At 45.7% G+C, this 15,842-nt stretch overlaps 1 protein-coding gene and 1 long non-coding RNA gene across 3 annotated transcripts in view; one reads left to right on the forward strand and one right to left on the reverse strand.

The window, feature by feature from the left end:
* Nucleotides 1–5,972, forward strand: part of TNR (tenascin R) — a 408,221-nt gene extending 402,249 nt beyond the window's left edge. For both annotated transcript variants that reach the window (XM_032291652.1, XM_032291654.1), the window contains 3 exons: nt 10–171; nt 4,662–4,825; nt 5,733–5,972. In XM_032291652.1, the coding sequence (XP_032147543.1) occupies nt 10–171; nt 4,662–4,825; nt 5,733–5,852 (446 nt within the window). In that variant the 3' untranslated portion in view covers nt 5,853–5,972. The remainder of the gene's footprint in view (nt 1–9; nt 172–4,661; nt 4,826–5,732) is intronic.
* The window catches only part of LOC116560297, a 232,072-nt gene that overhangs the window by 118,032 nt on the left and 98,198 nt on the right, over nt 1–15,842 (reverse strand). The gene's annotated exons all lie outside the window — the stretch shown is intronic.

Here is a 15,842-nt window from a genome sequence, read left to right on the forward strand (position 1 = left end):
TCTCCACAGGGCTGGACAACATACACAGGATCACATCCCAGGGCCGCTATGAGCTGCGCGTGGACATGCGGGATGGCCAGGAGGCCGCCTTCGCCTCCTACGACAGGTTTTCTGTGGAGGACAGCAGAAACCTGTACAAACTCCGCATAGGAAGCTACAATGGCACCGCAGGTACCTACGGTTCCTGAGCAGACACCAAGGGCAGCGGGCATGCGGTGGGACAAGGGCCCCCACATTCTAGGCCAGAGCTGCCTCAGGAAGCAGCAGCACCCGCAGAGTTCCTGCATTCGCTGCCGGCCAGGGAGAAGGGCCATGCCACTGGGAACCTCTAGCTCTGGTCCCAGCTCTCCCTGACCGCTCACCTAAAAGCAACTTCTCAGGACTTCAGTTCTTTTCATCTGAGAAATTGTAATAATGATGCCTGCCCTACTTCACTGAGTAGCCGGAAAAAGATGATATCAGTGGAGTGAATGTGCTTTTAAGGTTTAAAAAAGATGCAATGTGAAGATGAAAAAGGATTGTTTTCCTTGTCTAAATTAGTCAATCTGGACTCTTACGCAGTGAGAGCAGAATCGTCTACTGTCTGGGTAGACATCTCCCATGCAATGACACTTAGGAAAACCATCTTTGAACTACTGCAAATCATATGATGTTGCCCCTCTCTGAGATGCCCCCATCACCCCACCCTGGCCATCAGCATTCATGCTAACACCTGGTCAAGGAGCAAATGATGCCACTTAGCTGTTCCTCATTGGTCACGTTTCTTTTCATTCCTCCACAAGAACCACATAGGTGTTGGGTTTTCTGTGTAGGTTTTTATGGCATTTCTACCAAGCAGAACAACCATCTCAGCAAGCTTGGTTGCATTAGTAGTTTTTTCAGAACATAACATCCAGTCTGCTTCTTGGGTTTGGCCAACCTGTTTCCTGTGCTCTATTATAACACATTTCATAAAACCTGTTTTTCCAAATATTCTAATGTTTGATACATGGAATTACTGGCCCTTTCGTTAACATCAATTTTAGGGTTAAATGCTAGTGTATAATTTTAGCAGCAATTTCATGCCTCTTGAAATTAAGAGGAGCATCAAAGTGTTGTGCTTCCAGTTACTGCATCTGTTCAATTATTTCTCTTTTCAGTCAGATACTCCAAAGAGAAGACACGCTTTCCTTTCTTATGCTCACATCTGAGATCATTTCCAAAAGCAATGAGAGCAGCCTGAAGTGCCCCAACAAAAGGCCCAATTTGACAAACTTTGGGCATAAAATAGCCATTGAAATGGAGCATATTAAACAAGACGCCAGACTAAATCATTTCAAAAATCACCTGATGCTATTCACTCTGTAAGATTAGAATTGTGCCTGTAGAAAAGCCATTCTGATTTCTCCTACAGGAAAAGAAGCAAGCCCTCCGAGTTCCCTGCAGGCCCCCCTCCCTCCGTCCTCTTCATCCTCCGGTGCTTTCATCTGCCTGGCGGGGACCCGGCCCTCGCTCCCTCTGTTCCAGCTCTGTCTTGCTTCGAGGCCTATGGAGGCTGGAACAGTTGGACTGCATGCTACCCTCATGTCTCAGAGGCAGATCCTGCCAACAGTTTGGCTTATCATCATCAACTAATTAGGGTCTGATCTCTCACCTGGAATATTCAGTTCATCTTCAAAAAATGAAAAGCTGGGCTTCTTTAGGCTGCCACCCTCTCTAGGCCACAACACACAATGGTGGTTCTTTCTAGATCTGAAGGTTTCTGGGGAGGAAGAGCCCATCCCCTCTCTTTCTGGCATTTAATATCGCCCAATTCTGCTGGACCTTATCTTTAGTAGTTTCTCATTTTTACTGGCTCTACTGAATCACCCCATACCCCGCCTCCGATCCAAGTTCAGTCTTTTCTCCTGCTCCCCATTTCCTGAGGCTGCAAACATTCAAGTCTCTAGGACGCTACTTGGATCAGGATTAAAATTCCAAATTAAGTTATCAATCAGAAGTTGTTGAGTAACTCCTAAAAATTTATTGTGCAAGTTGTGGGGACTCAAAAGAAGCATAAAATGTGGCCTCTACAAAAACTGAATGTCTAGTTTTAAAAAGAAACAGAAAGTAACTCATCACACAATCAATAGTACTCACTTCTAGTATTTTCTGGTTTTTGTTGTTGTTCTTTTTTAGACAAAGTCTCACACTTTCACCCAGGCTGGAGTGCAGTGGCGCTATCTCGGCTCACTGCAACCTCTGCTTCTCAAGCAATTCTCCTGCCTCAGCCCCCGAGTAGCTGGGATTACAAGCACATGCCACCACGCCTGGCTAATTTTTGTATTTTTAGTAGAGAAAGGATTTCACAAAGTTGGCCAGGCTGGTCTCGAACTCCTGCCCTCAGGTGATCCGCCCACCTTGGCCTCTAAAAGTGCTAGGATTACAGGCATGAGCCACCATGCCTGGCCTCTCACTTCTAGTTTAAGGGGTGTTCACAGAAGGGGAGTCTCTATGGTGGAGGACAGCATCATGAAGGCAGCCACATAGCCATGTTTGACTGAGATCCCCATGGTAAGAAAATCAAGCCCTGGAAGTCACAGAAGGAGCAGATGCTGTGGAGGATGGGAGGCTGTGAAGGGCCTGGCAGAGCAGAGCAAAGTATAAATTCAGGAGGGATAGAGAAGATTGGTGAGGCAGGTACAGCCAGATCCAGAAGCCAGAAAACCAAGGGGCAGAGGAATTCAGCCTTAACATGGTAGCAATGGAGGGCCATTGGAGGTCCCAAGGAGAAAAAACAGAAGTAGGGTTTAGGAAGATCCCTGTGACAGCCATGAATAGGATAAAGTAAGTCCAAGTGAAGAACAGAGAACAGCTGGTGGCTGCTGCATCAGTCCTAACAGGAGATAACAGGAGCCTTGACGAATGTTGGGAATTAAGAAAAAGGTATAAATATGAACAGTGGTTTGAGAGAGAGAAACCAGGACTTATTGTGTTAAACACATGAGGTGGCTATATGAGGCAGAAATGGGAAGGGAAGCCAGGCTTTGGGAGGATGTAAAGACAAACATTGGGAGCATGTCTGTGACAGTGGAAGGCAGCCTCAGAGTGGAAGCTGCTCCTGGGGAATAATGAGGACAAATTCTAGATTACGGAGGGAGACGCAGGGAGTGAGAAAGTAGGATGTGGGTGGAGGCCGCATAGTCAAGGAACTGATGGTGAAAGAAATAATCATTAAGGAGTAGGATTAATCTAAGAATGTTTAAGACAAAGGATATGAATATATATGACTTAGGGTGAGAAGGTGTGAAAAGTTTTTAAAAACAGAAGAAAAAGGAAAAAGTAAGAAACATATTTTACCTTTTCCAGGACCTGGAAGAGATGGGAAAGGGTGAGTTGCAGATGGTGAGGTTAACTCCAGATGGGCACAAAAGCTGAGTCCCTGGAGACCGGAAAAGGAAGACGAAGAAGACAGGAAGGGGAAGATGAAGATAATGACATTTTGAGTTAACCGCCCCCTCCCCCCACCAAGGGCGTCAGCCTTCCCTATAAAATAAAGATCAATCTCTTGAGAGTTAAGTTGTGGTGGGAAGCATTGGAGGCATTGAGTGGCCACAGTGAGCCTGGATGCAGAAGCCACAGAATCAGAATAGGTCACTCCTCACCTAAAGCAAGGAGAAGCACCCAAGACCTCTTTCATTCAATAACTAGCATGAGCCCCCTTGGCAACATCCCTAGCCACAAGTCCTGATCCTGCTAAGTTTTACCAATTGTTATAATTTAATTACAGTCTAATCCCTCACCTTAAATGCACAATTTACCTGAGCCCCCTGCACAATATCCCCAGAAAAGAACACATAGCCTCTGCTTGCCCCTGAGAATGGAAATCTCACCACCTGTTTCAGCAGTCTATTCCACTTGTGAACACCTCTAATATTTAGGTGATTTCTGTCCTTGTATATTTAGCTTAAATATCCATCTTTATATCTCCACCTACTAATCCTAATAATTCCCCACAGAATTTACTGCATTTTTTTCTTAGTATCCCATCAAATATTTGGCGACAGTGACCATAGGCCATGACTCCCTCCTGAAGTCCACTCTTCCCCAAGATAGAGCCCAGATGTCCCAAGCACTTCTCCTTTGACATGGTTATGGGTTTTCATCATCCTGTTTCTTATGGATGGGAACTCTAGTTTGCTGATGCATCTCTTCCTGTGTGGCCTCAAGTTCTGAACCTGGGTTCTTGGGTGTCATCTAAGCAGGCCTGGTGAGTCAGGGAGAAGTCAGGTTGAGACTGCATGGTGGGACCCAGAATGGCTCAATTCTGCCTGGCTCATCTCTAGCTCCTCCAAAGACAGGAGGAACTGGGAGTGGCTGTGTCCCAGTGCTGGCATGGAGGAAACAGCTGGGGTATGGGAGGCACAATGAGATGGAGCTGAGTGGAGAAAGTTCTCAGCAAAAGCAGTAGAAGCGATTAGGAAGCGGGTTGGAGAGAGTAGAATGGAAATGGTTGGCTTGGGGGATAAAGTGGAGTAAGAGTTCAGTACAGCCACGCTGGGAAACTAGGTAGAAATGAAAAGGTAAGTGGAAGGCTCCATAAGGGGAAGCCAGGTTTGCTGGAAGTGGGTCGAATGTCCAAAAAATCCTGATAAAACAGTGACAAAGGGGACAGCCTCATGAATGTATCTTTTTTTTTGTAGGGGACTCCCTCAGCTATCATCAAGGACGCCCTTTCTCCACAGAGGATAGAGACAATGATGTTGCAGTGACCAACTGTGCCATGTCATACAAGGGAGCATGGTGGTATAAGAACTGCCACCGGACCAACCTCAATGGGAAGTACGGGGAGTCCAGGCACAGTCAGGTGAGTGATGCTCTGCCTCTGCTGTGAACGAGCCGGAGCTGTGGAGCCCGTGCTCCCTTAGCTTTATGTTTTAAAGGCACATGTGGGTCCTTCGTTTCCCTTTAAAAAGAAATATTTGGAGTCTTGAGAAAAATAATGCAGACAATGGGATAAGATTGGGACAGAGTAGAAGCTACAGGAAGGAAAGGAAAGGACCCAGGAGCTAGAACTTACCCAGAGAAGCCCTTGACGCCCAGTCAAGTTCCTTTTCATTCCCTCATCCAGAAGATCCCATGAAGAGCTTATCAGCTCTGGGGACAGCTTCACAGGCTCAACTTTACCCTCAAAAGGGTCTCAGAAAGGTAGAGATCGAAAATACTAGTGTGAACTGGACAATCTTTCCCTATCAGAGACCACAAGTCAATAGGGCTGGGCTGGGTGACAGGGAAACCAACAGGACCAACTAGACTTTCTAAGTGCTAACACTGAAACAGCCCACAGCAGGGAAATTCCTTACTTCTGAGCAAACCAAAAGGGTTTATCACCCTAGTTAGAAACCGCCTAAGTCTCCCATTAGGAGTGGGCAGTTAAACACAGTTATTCTCTTCCAAATGCTTCCACCCTGTTGGAATTTCACAACCATCTACTGGTGGATGCCACTCCTAGAAGCGAAAAACAAAGCTGGCAATAAGGAATGACCTGCAACATGTTCCCTGTAAAGACCCAGACCACCAGCACTTTTAAGGAGAAATTTGGAAAGAGACTCTGCCCCTTTCACTTTATTGGGAACACGGCCTCAAATTTTCATGTTGGCTGAAAATAGCTAACCCCACATTGTGGATTCCCTGTTCCCAAAATTACCCTTCTTTTGAAGTGGGGCATTCCACAGTGGGGGATGACCTGACATGCTTATCTTTCTCATGTCCAGGGCATCAACTGGTACCATTGGAAAGGCCACGAGTTCTCCATCCCCTTTGTGGAAATGAAGATGCGCCCCTACAACCACCGTCTCATGGCAGGGAGGAAACGGCAGTCCTTACAGTTCTGAGCAGCGGGCGTTTGCGAGCCAACCAATCTTTTCTGTCATTCGTTTGTATTTTATAATATGAAACAGGGGGGAAGAGTAATAGCAATGTGTTTTGCAACATGTTAAGAATATGTGAAGGAAGCAGGGATGCAGCAGGAATCTGTTGACTACCATCTGCTCTTGGTTTCTGCTGCCCTGGAGCCTGACCCTCAGTCTCCATTCTCCCTCCTACCTAGCCCTTCTCAACCTTCACCTCCTTTCCCACCAAGGAGGAAAAGTGGGATGTTTCCTTAAAGGGCCAATTCAAAGGCAAGTTGTGGAGTACAGATTGCTATGGTGTCAGGTACACACCTTCTTTTTCTACCCTTCTTCTGAGATGTGCCCCCTTCCAGGTATTTGTGATTTTGTCATAGCCTGCCATGGCCAGGTTCTCACAATGGCCCAGAAAAGAAGGCTCAGCAAGAGAGGTTTGCCAACAATTCCCCTTAAAAGGAAACAGATCAACTGTTCTGCATCCCAGCAACTGAGGTTCTTTTCCTTCCTTCCTTTCCCTCCTTCCCTCCATCCCTCCTTCCTTCCTTCCTCCTCCTTCCTTCCTTCCTTCCCTCCTCCCTCCTTCCCTCCATCCCTTCCTTTCCTTTCTTCCCTCCCTCCTTCCTTTCTTCCTTCCCTCCTTTGCTTCTTCCTTCCTTCCCTCCCTCCCTTTCTTCCTTCCCTCTTCTTTCTTTCTTTCTCTTTCTTTTGAGACAGGATCTCACTCTGTTGCTCAGGCTGGAGTGCAGTGGTGCAATCCTTGCTCACTACAGCCTCACCTTCCTGAGTTTAAGTGATCCTCCCACCTCAGCCTCTTGAGTAGCTGGGACTACAGGCATGAGCCACCACCCTAGCTGATTTTTCCTTTATTTTTTGGAGAGATGGGGTCTCATTATGTTGCCCAGACTGGTCACAAACTCCTGACCTCAAGCAATCCTCCCACCTCAGCCTCCCAAAGTGCTGGGATTACAGGCTAGAGCCACTGCACCCAGTCCTTTATAATGGGCCAAAAATTCTCATCTTCTGACATTTTTACTACACCAGCCATATGTCCTATTACTTTTCAAGAACAGCAGCTGTTTTCTGGCCTGATGGAGCCTTTTGCCTAATTCCATCCTGTGTTAGACCCCAGAGCCTCACAAGCCCAACCAGCATTTTGGAATCTAGTTCCCAAGGCATTGCCTGCTCCTGGCCCTGGGTGGCACAGAGGCTATGTCCCTGTGAGTCATTAGCCACTGCCCCCACTCTCAGGTCAGACAGTTACTTTATTTGAAGGTAGGGGTGGGAGATGGTTGTAGCTGTTAGCACTTCGGGTCACGCATTGAGGAAAGGACTGAAGAAGTCACAGTCAGGGCACTGCCCTAGAGATTATAGCTTCCATGGGAAACACAGATCTCCCCTAGCTTTGTTTTCTCCAGTTCTGGTCCTGTTTGTCACAGATTCTTTTTTCTGCCTCATTTCTGTCTTCACCCAAGCCCTCTGTAGTGTAGGTGGCTTAACAAGAGTCAGAAAAAGAAGGCATTTGCCCAGAGAGCTATATCCCTGACTGATAACCCTGGAAAGAGGTTGAATTTTTTTTTTTTTTTTCTTTTTTGGTCCTGTGGGAAACAGGAATGACCTTCTTAATGAAGTGAGATCATGAGAAGCCTTTTCATCTTCTTTTACTATTCTGCCTTTGAAAGGAAAAATGGTAACAGCCAAAGGAAATTAGATCCAGAAATCCAAAGGTGAATAGGCAATAACTGTGGGCCTACTTCCCATTTTATGAGCAGCACTGTCTTCACTAGCATGACTTTATTCTTAAGCCCAGGAGAGCGAGGGCTTTAAAAGGCCTAACCTTTCAACTTCTCCTCCAAATTGAATATCAGCAACCATCCCCGCGACATCTGCCCAAATCCATGCCCAGTTCCCTGAGCTGTCTTCTTCCTTTCCTCTCCCATTCCTCAAGGCTCCAGCACCGTTTTCCGTAGTGCCTATGTTTGTCTAACTGAGGCAGCATGTACCTTTGCCAACCAGTTACTGGATGAGCCTGAGTGTTGGCAATTTTCAAATTGAAACATCCTCACTCTTACCAAGCTTTGAGAACCAGGATGGACAGTCCCTTGGGCTGACCATCATACCTTGGACCTCATGGGGATGCAGCCAGCCACCACTGTCTAGAGGAGTGCTCCTTGCCAGTCTCCTAGGCTTTGTCCACTGCTGTGGTGTGGATGTGATACCCTGAAAAATCTAGGCATCACTTGCATTTCTCAGTTCACCATGGGCTTCAACAAACTGGGAGGAGGAAGAAACAGAAACAAATCCTTTCAACAAGCATGTAAATTGCATAAGACTTAGCTAGAGATGGGACAACAATGAATAGCAGGAAGCACATTGAATGGGAAACTCATCTTAGCTACATGACCTTGACTGGGTTGTTTTGCCTCTCTAGACCTCAGCTTCTTCAGCTGTCAGATGACAGGTTAGACTAAAATGAGTTCTAATTTCCCTTTTAGTTTTGACAGTCAGTGATGCCAATCTGTGATCTGAAAACCTGAGTAGAAATTGGCATGGTGAGAAAACACAATTAGGTAATGAAAATTCACTCAAATCCCTGTTTCATGAGGAAAGAAATGAAGGAAGGAAGGAAGGAAGGAAGGAAAAAAAAAAAGAGATTGATTCAGAAGTCATAAGTAAAACACACACACACACACACACACACACGAAAACACTACAGAAAAGGCCATGCTGAGTAAGAGGCTGAACTCATTTTATCCGTAGAAACAGAGCCCAGGTACCTGGGTGGTGCCGGCACAGCCCACTTCATCAAGGAAGTTGAAATGGAAAAAGATTATGTGTTGTCAATTCAGATGAAAGACAAGAAACATCAGTGGAAACCAAAATCTTCCTTTTATTGAAATCATTCTACACTACGGAACATTTTTATAAATAATACCAGCGGCATTGCCTAGCTTCATTTTGAAGCAAGAAAGGGACTTCAAAGATCAGCTCATTCAATCCTCTGTAAAAGGATTTATAGATTCCTTTTATTAAGTATAGTAATTTTCTCATGAGTTTTCACCAAATTTAAAAGACACTGTGCACCACCCTCTTCCCAAGGTCTATGGTCAACTTGACTCAACGCTCTTAACTTTCCTCACTGATTCCTGCTTATCCTGCTCCTCCAAGCACAATTTCCCAAAGGCAGATCCAGTAAGCAATACTCGTAAGCACCCACCCTATGCACACCAGTTTCCTCAAGAGACTCAAAAGGAACCAAGGTAGACCCTTCTCACAGGCTGTTTAACTGCAGACCCATCAGGATATGTACTTACACCCAAAAACAAAACCACCACCAATGACTGCAACAGACCCACTGACTAGACCCAAGATACAAGCAGTTTCCCTTTTTTGCATTTCCCCATCATATAAAGATAGTTGCCAGCATATCAAACTCACATCCAGCAGAGTTATTTCTGGAAGGTGAAGGGGTCATGTGTAGAAGGGATGGCAAGAATGACAAGTCTATGGAAAACTGCAGGCCTTGAGACCCAGAGTGAACTGGTGGAGGGGGGCTTGCTAAATGTGGCCACAAGGTGGCAGTCACCTCCTGAAACCCTGTGTGAAACGTCAACGGGGTGAGAAAAGTCAGGTCTCCAGGTTTCCAGAAGGGCCAAACCCGGACCCAGGAAAACTGGCCAGCTGAATTGTATGGGAGACTGATTTGTAAAATCAACAACAACATATGGCAGCAAGGAAATGCAAGCAAACATCTACAAATATTTGAATCCACCTGTCCCTCACCTACCAACTTCCCCCTCCCCTACTCATAAAGTGGTAAGACCCCTAACACCCTGCTTCCTGGGAACCAACCAGTATCCTGTTATTTCAAAGGCAGACCTAAAGAACCATGGTTATCAATGAGCTCAATGCCAAACCAAACAATACTGATCACATTTTTATGTTTCAAATCCAGTCCCAGAGCACAGCTGTAGATTAAGGGACAAGACATCACTGTGGAATCTTTTCAAAGAGCTCTTAAAAAAGCATCAGTTGGGAAAGAGTTGGTGAGTTCCTCTTTGTCCCTCTTCTGGAGAAAAGATGGAACGTGCAAGAACACTGCACGCACCAAGCTGAGGGTGTTGAAATAGACTAGCTGGTAACCTGGATTTGCAAATACTCTTGAGGCATGACAACATCTATTATTATTTTTTACCCTCCACCCAGAATTTCAGGGAAGGTGGGGCCACTTGCCCAGGATATGTGGTTTTCTACTGCTTGCTTTCTTATCACTAGAATACTATGCATCTAATTTCTTAGTTCCATGTCTTTTCTTCCAAGTGGTTAGGACACTTTCCACCTTACTTGCATCTCACTGTCCTCTCTTAAAATTTTGTTAAGAAACCTCTGAAAGATTCAAACTTCAGTTCAGTTTCAATAATTCCATAGAAGTTGGGATAATTTGTTTCCACTTTCTTCACACTTGCCACAGCTGCAAGAGGAGTCTCGGGATCTCAGAGGACCCGAACAGATGTGTGGAGTCTGGGGGTCTGCCTCCCACCCAGATGCTGAACGCTGCATACTCAGCTCTGCCTCACTTCCCTGATGGTGTGCCTTCATCCAGGTTACCATAACAGAGAGGCTCTATCCTCTAAAGAAAGCTGAGTTACAGGCTGGATTCTGGGGCTGTGCCTGTAGCTTCCCTCTGGTTGTATCACAGAGTCCTTTGACCACATTCCTGAAGATGTTTAGCTAAATTCTTCCTCAAACCTTTGCTTCTTCCATAACCCAATCCTACACATATGTGATAAAGCTTTCTTCAACAATACTGGAGCATTTGGATGCTACCAGTCCAGAAGCAAGCAGGGAATGCTTTAAGATGATGTATTAGTGTAGATTCAGGTCCAATTTGAAAAAAAAAAAAAAAATGTCTCTGGTTCCTTCTAATTGTATCCACCCTGGATGTGTTTATGCCAGTTCTACATTCGTCAAGCTTTGAGAAACCAGTGGGAAGAAGAAAAACATAAAATTAAGAAGAAGCTGACAGATCACTGGAGATTTAAAGCAAGCCTTCTACAGATGGCACCACACTAAAATGCAGAGACCAGGCAGGAGCAGCCATGGGGGAGGAAGCAGCACTGGCTTCTCAAGTTCTGGCCTCCAATCTCCCACCAGAGCTCCTGCCATTCACCCACTTTACTTGAGGACAAACTAAGCCACCAAGGCCTGTCGCTGCACAGAAAACCAGAAGCAGAGGGCTTTCTTTGCTTGCTCAACCAATTCTGCGTGGATCTCACTTTTTCATCACCAGTGATCACAAGCCTGATTTGTCATCTCCAGCATTCTGATTAATTTTTTAAGGTCAACCCTTGCCTGAAACATGACTTTATTGCACCTGCAGCTCTTCATTGTCCAAATGTCCTTGGCAAACCTCGCAGTCTTTGGATAGTGTTGCATTTTCTCCAAACGGGAAATCCTCCCTCCTTCTTCAAGCTTAATAAGGCTCTCACAGAGCATCCAAATAACACAGCTCTTGTTCCTCAGACACACTCGGACCCCTCTGATAACTTCATAAAACAGCTCCTTATTGTCTGGGCTGTGAAGCTGGGTTAATGCTAAAGTTCCAGTTCAGAAACATTTAACTCTATTATTCTCAAGACATCAGCTCTCTGATTACTGGCAGTCACTCATTGGCACCATGGATTCAGGTTAGGTGGTGCAGACATCTTCCCTGAGAAGCAAGCCGCACAACCAAGAGGTCTAGAACACTAGGTCACGAGAAAGGGTTTCAGTCCAGATGCATTGTCAGGTGAAGGCATGGACAAGAATATATGGACTATTATTTTCTTCCCATCACTGGTTCAGCAGCCCCCAGGGAGACCCTGAGTTGCTCTTTAATATCCTAATATTGAGCACTAATATGCTCAACACTGCCTCTAACAGGCAAATGTTGGAAATACACCTTCAGAGCTGGATAGGACTCAAGATCACCTAATCTGATTCTCTCATTTTATTTCCTCTCAAAGAAACCAAGGCCAAGAAAGGCTAGGGAACTTGCACACAGGCAATCAGTAACAGAGCTGAGTTCAGGTCTGGTATAGGCTTTTTAATTTGATTATCACCAAATGACGACTAAGATAAATAGCATTTATTGCATACCTACTATTTACCAGATACTGTGCAAACGGCTTTACATATATTACTTTATTAAATCCTCACCATAAACTTTAAGTCAGGTTTAACCATTTTATAGATGAGGGAATGAATGGAGGGCTAGGAAGGTTAAGTAACATGCTCAAAGTCGCACAGCTACTAAATAGAGCCATAATCTGAACCTCCGTCTAATTTTGAAGCCCTGGATTTTTCCACTTCATGAGGCTGCTCCCTTTATATTTATTTAACCAAGTGACCGCCATCTTGGATTTTACTAATATTCTCACAAATGGGCTTTGATACCACTTCCTCTGACTTTTAAGAAAAGGAAATTCTTGCATTTGTTTTGCCATATACTCCAGGGGACCCTCAATCTCAACTTCATGGAGAATAAGAAACATCCAATAGCTCTTTCCTTTTCTTTCTTTTTAAATTTGGCAGATGAGGGAGAGGGTCCCCAACAGAGTGGGAGAGTAAGGTAAGAACCAGAACATAAACTCAATACCCCCCACCCCACTCTTTTGGGAACATCCCAACATTAGAAGAGTGGGATATTCCAAAGTCATTTTTTTGAAGCTGGAGCAGGCAGTGTAGCCAGGATTAAGGAAGGAGAAGCCACAGAATAAACATGGCACATGTTCCCAGAGCATCAATTTCACTCCAGAATTTGGGAAGAAAGGGTTATATTATTAATGTATTCAAACCAGTACAGATAGTGCAAATGCAGAAATTCTATAAATTTTTAGGCAAAAACCAGCAGGTTACAGACTGATTTAGGCTACCTTCTTCCAGACTTCAGGGAGTACAAACACCTTAACAGACCCCTGCAGGAGTACATCAGTGGAAATACTTGGGGAATGAGGCTAGAAGGCAGGAAATACATTCATTTTACTTTCCCCCTGGTTTCTTTTCCCCACCCTTTTCCTGCCCCACATCCCCAGTAGGTGGGAAGGCACCAGAGGACAGTTGGCTACAATCTCAGCTTTCTTTGGTACTCTGGGGAATTTAGAAGGAAATCAATACTTGGCAACCTGGTAATTTTAGCTGCCAGGCCAAAACTCCAGACATAAGCCCCTTCCCTTTAATTGAATGATGTTTATATATAAAAGAATAGATTTCCCCAAGAAAGAACCCCAGAACACTGGTTCCCTTTCCATGTGGGGGCTGCTTGGGCAGCAGTGACACCTGTGTGTTAGCTGCAACAGACACCACGATTCCTGCAAAAATGTTAGCCATCTAAGTGCTCCTTTACCAGCTGCGGAGGCCCAGACTCACCATGGTCCCACAGACTCAAGGTTTAGAACCCACGTAAGTCTATTCTGGTTAACACATAGGCTCCTCCTTCTAATCATTCATACATACATACATACATACACACACACACACACACACACACACACACACACATGCATGCATGCACAGGTACACAGGTGCCCATGCACACAAACACACACATCTAATGATTCCAACCTCGAATACTCCCCATGCCCATGGGGATGCCTAGGTACCTTAAGCAAGTCACTGTGACACTGAGGAGGGTCATTACCTGGGGCTCCAAGCAGCTGAAACCCACCCTGGTGGTCTCTAGATTGTGGTTCTGAGAAATCATAAACACCAAATCCTCCAATCCCTCTGAATTTGAGTTTGTCGTTTTAACCTTTAACAGCCTTTTCAGGTAAAAATAACAAAGATGAATTTACTAACTTTGTAGCTACAGTGAGCTTGAAAAAGCACTTACTTAAAGACTGGAAGGAAGCAAAAAGGAAGAAAATGGAGTACATACTCCTCAGACAATGCACACTTTAATGAGCTAAAATAAAAATAAAAACATACAGAGGAAGGGAGAGGAAAAACCAACTTCCCTGATCCTTTCATGTCACTGTAGCTCAAAGACTGGAATCTGCTTGTTAACCATTGTTAACTAGTATTTTTAGTCCTGGTTGCTTTTAGCCTCTGTATAGTTCCTTTTTTAAACACATTTTCTATACGTTAATAAAAGATCCTGAAAGAATGAGACGTGTCTTCTGAGTCCTTGGGAGACTGGGGGGCATGCCTGTCTTAAAGATAGGCCTGACTTCTTTTCTCTGGGCCTCCTGTCCTCAGCGTTTCTGGCCCACTTCTGCCAGCACCTCTTCTCTGCATCACCCTTTGGGTGGACTGTTCTCCCCCACGGCCCTGCTCCCCTATCTACGCCCCTTGTCCACCCTGTTTCTGTTCTCTCGTTATATCCTGAATATCTCTGCCCTCCTCCTCATTCTTCTCACCTGCCCCCTGCTTCTCTCCTCTCTGCGTCTTTCTCTCTCACTCTTCCTTTTTCTTCCCTCCCTATCTTCCACCCGCTTTGAGAAATCATAAACACTAAATCCTCCAAACCCTCAGCATTTTAGTTTGTCATTTTAACCTTTAACAGCCTTTTCTGGTAAAAATAACATCTCACCCTTTGCTTTTACCATCAGAAAAGGTCACCAATGGGTGGTTGCCTCTGCTGCCCCAGCATCACTGGACGGGCCTGGTGTACAGTTTTGAGTCTTTTACCAGCCACAGAGACGGTGACTCACTGCCCACCTTTTTCCGGCCTCCTCTCCTGGCTCCCTCAACCCTCAAGTGCCCAGGGGTGGTCTGATCCCCAATGCTCTGGTGCCATCTATGGGTACTGCCAGAGAACATTTGACAGGCCCAGTGGGCTGAGCCAGCCTGCCCTCCACTCAGTCAGCTCCTCCACTGCCAGGGAGCAGCTCAGGCTAATAATGCACCATTAGCCGCTGCTTGTCAGCCTTGGTCACTTGGAAAAACCTTGTCCCTTCCTGTCCCTTAAAAATGGACCCAGCGCATAATGTAAGACCAACTCTAACCTCTGGGTTACATTAAGTAAGATCCCAGCCAAGGAACAGCCTCAAAAAGGGGGTCGTGAGGGGAACTTCTTCCAGTCCAGATCCAGGAGCACAGGCAGTCAGAAAGTGCAGAGATAACTGAATAACAGCATGGGGTAAGCACCACAAACCCAGACACGCTCTCCCATGCTGGAGTGCGCTTGGGTTTTTTGTTTGTTTGTTAGTTGGTTGGTTTGTTGAGACAGAGTCTCACTCTGTCACCAGGTACCAGGCTGGAGTGCAGTGGCACGATCTCGGCTCACTGCCTCCCGGGTTCAAGCAATTCTCCTGCCTCAGCCTGCGGAGTAGCTGGGACTACAGGCACATGCCACCAAGCCCAGTTAATTTGTATTTTAGTAGAGATGGGCTTTCACTATGCTCCATCTCTTGACCTTGTGATCCGCCCACCTTGGTCTCCCGAAGTGCTGGGATTGCTGTGAGTGAGCCACGGTGCCCGGCCGGGCTCAGGGTTTTTAGGAACCTATCCGGGGAAAGTTGTGTGACAACAGAAATTACCCAAGGGAAAAGGAGAGGTGGGAGCCACATGAACCAGTGTGGGGGGCATGAAACAGCACAGCCTGCTGGAAAGGGGCCAGGAGTGGTTTAGTACTCACATTTGCCTGGAGTTCAATAACACAGCCCAGAACAGACTGGGCATTGTGCAGACAAAGACGGCAAAGGAGAGACCTTTCTCCACCTTCCATGTTAAAGGGGAGAAATAATGAATGCTTTAAAGAAGAAATAGAATCCCAACCCTGGAAATAACTTGTTTTAAAAGGCTCCTTCCTTCTAGTCTCTTTCAGGCACCAGCAGGCTTCTTCACGCCCCTGGGGCCATGTGTAACACAGAGACAAAACTCCAGCCATGTCGCCATCTGCCGTAGAAGGCGCCCTCACGAATGGCGCAGGCAAGGCACCTTTCTTAGCCCTTGCCCTATGCCACATTTCCTCTTTTTCTCCTCATTTCCTAAAAAAAT

Source organism: Sapajus apella, unplaced genomic scaffold (genome assembly GCF_009761245.1).
Source record: "Sapajus apella isolate SASKATOON/1434 unplaced genomic scaffold, GSC_monkey_1.0 scaffold25, whole genome shotgun sequence".
Taxonomy (NCBI): Eukaryota; Metazoa; Chordata; class Mammalia; order Primates; family Cebidae; genus Sapajus; species Sapajus apella.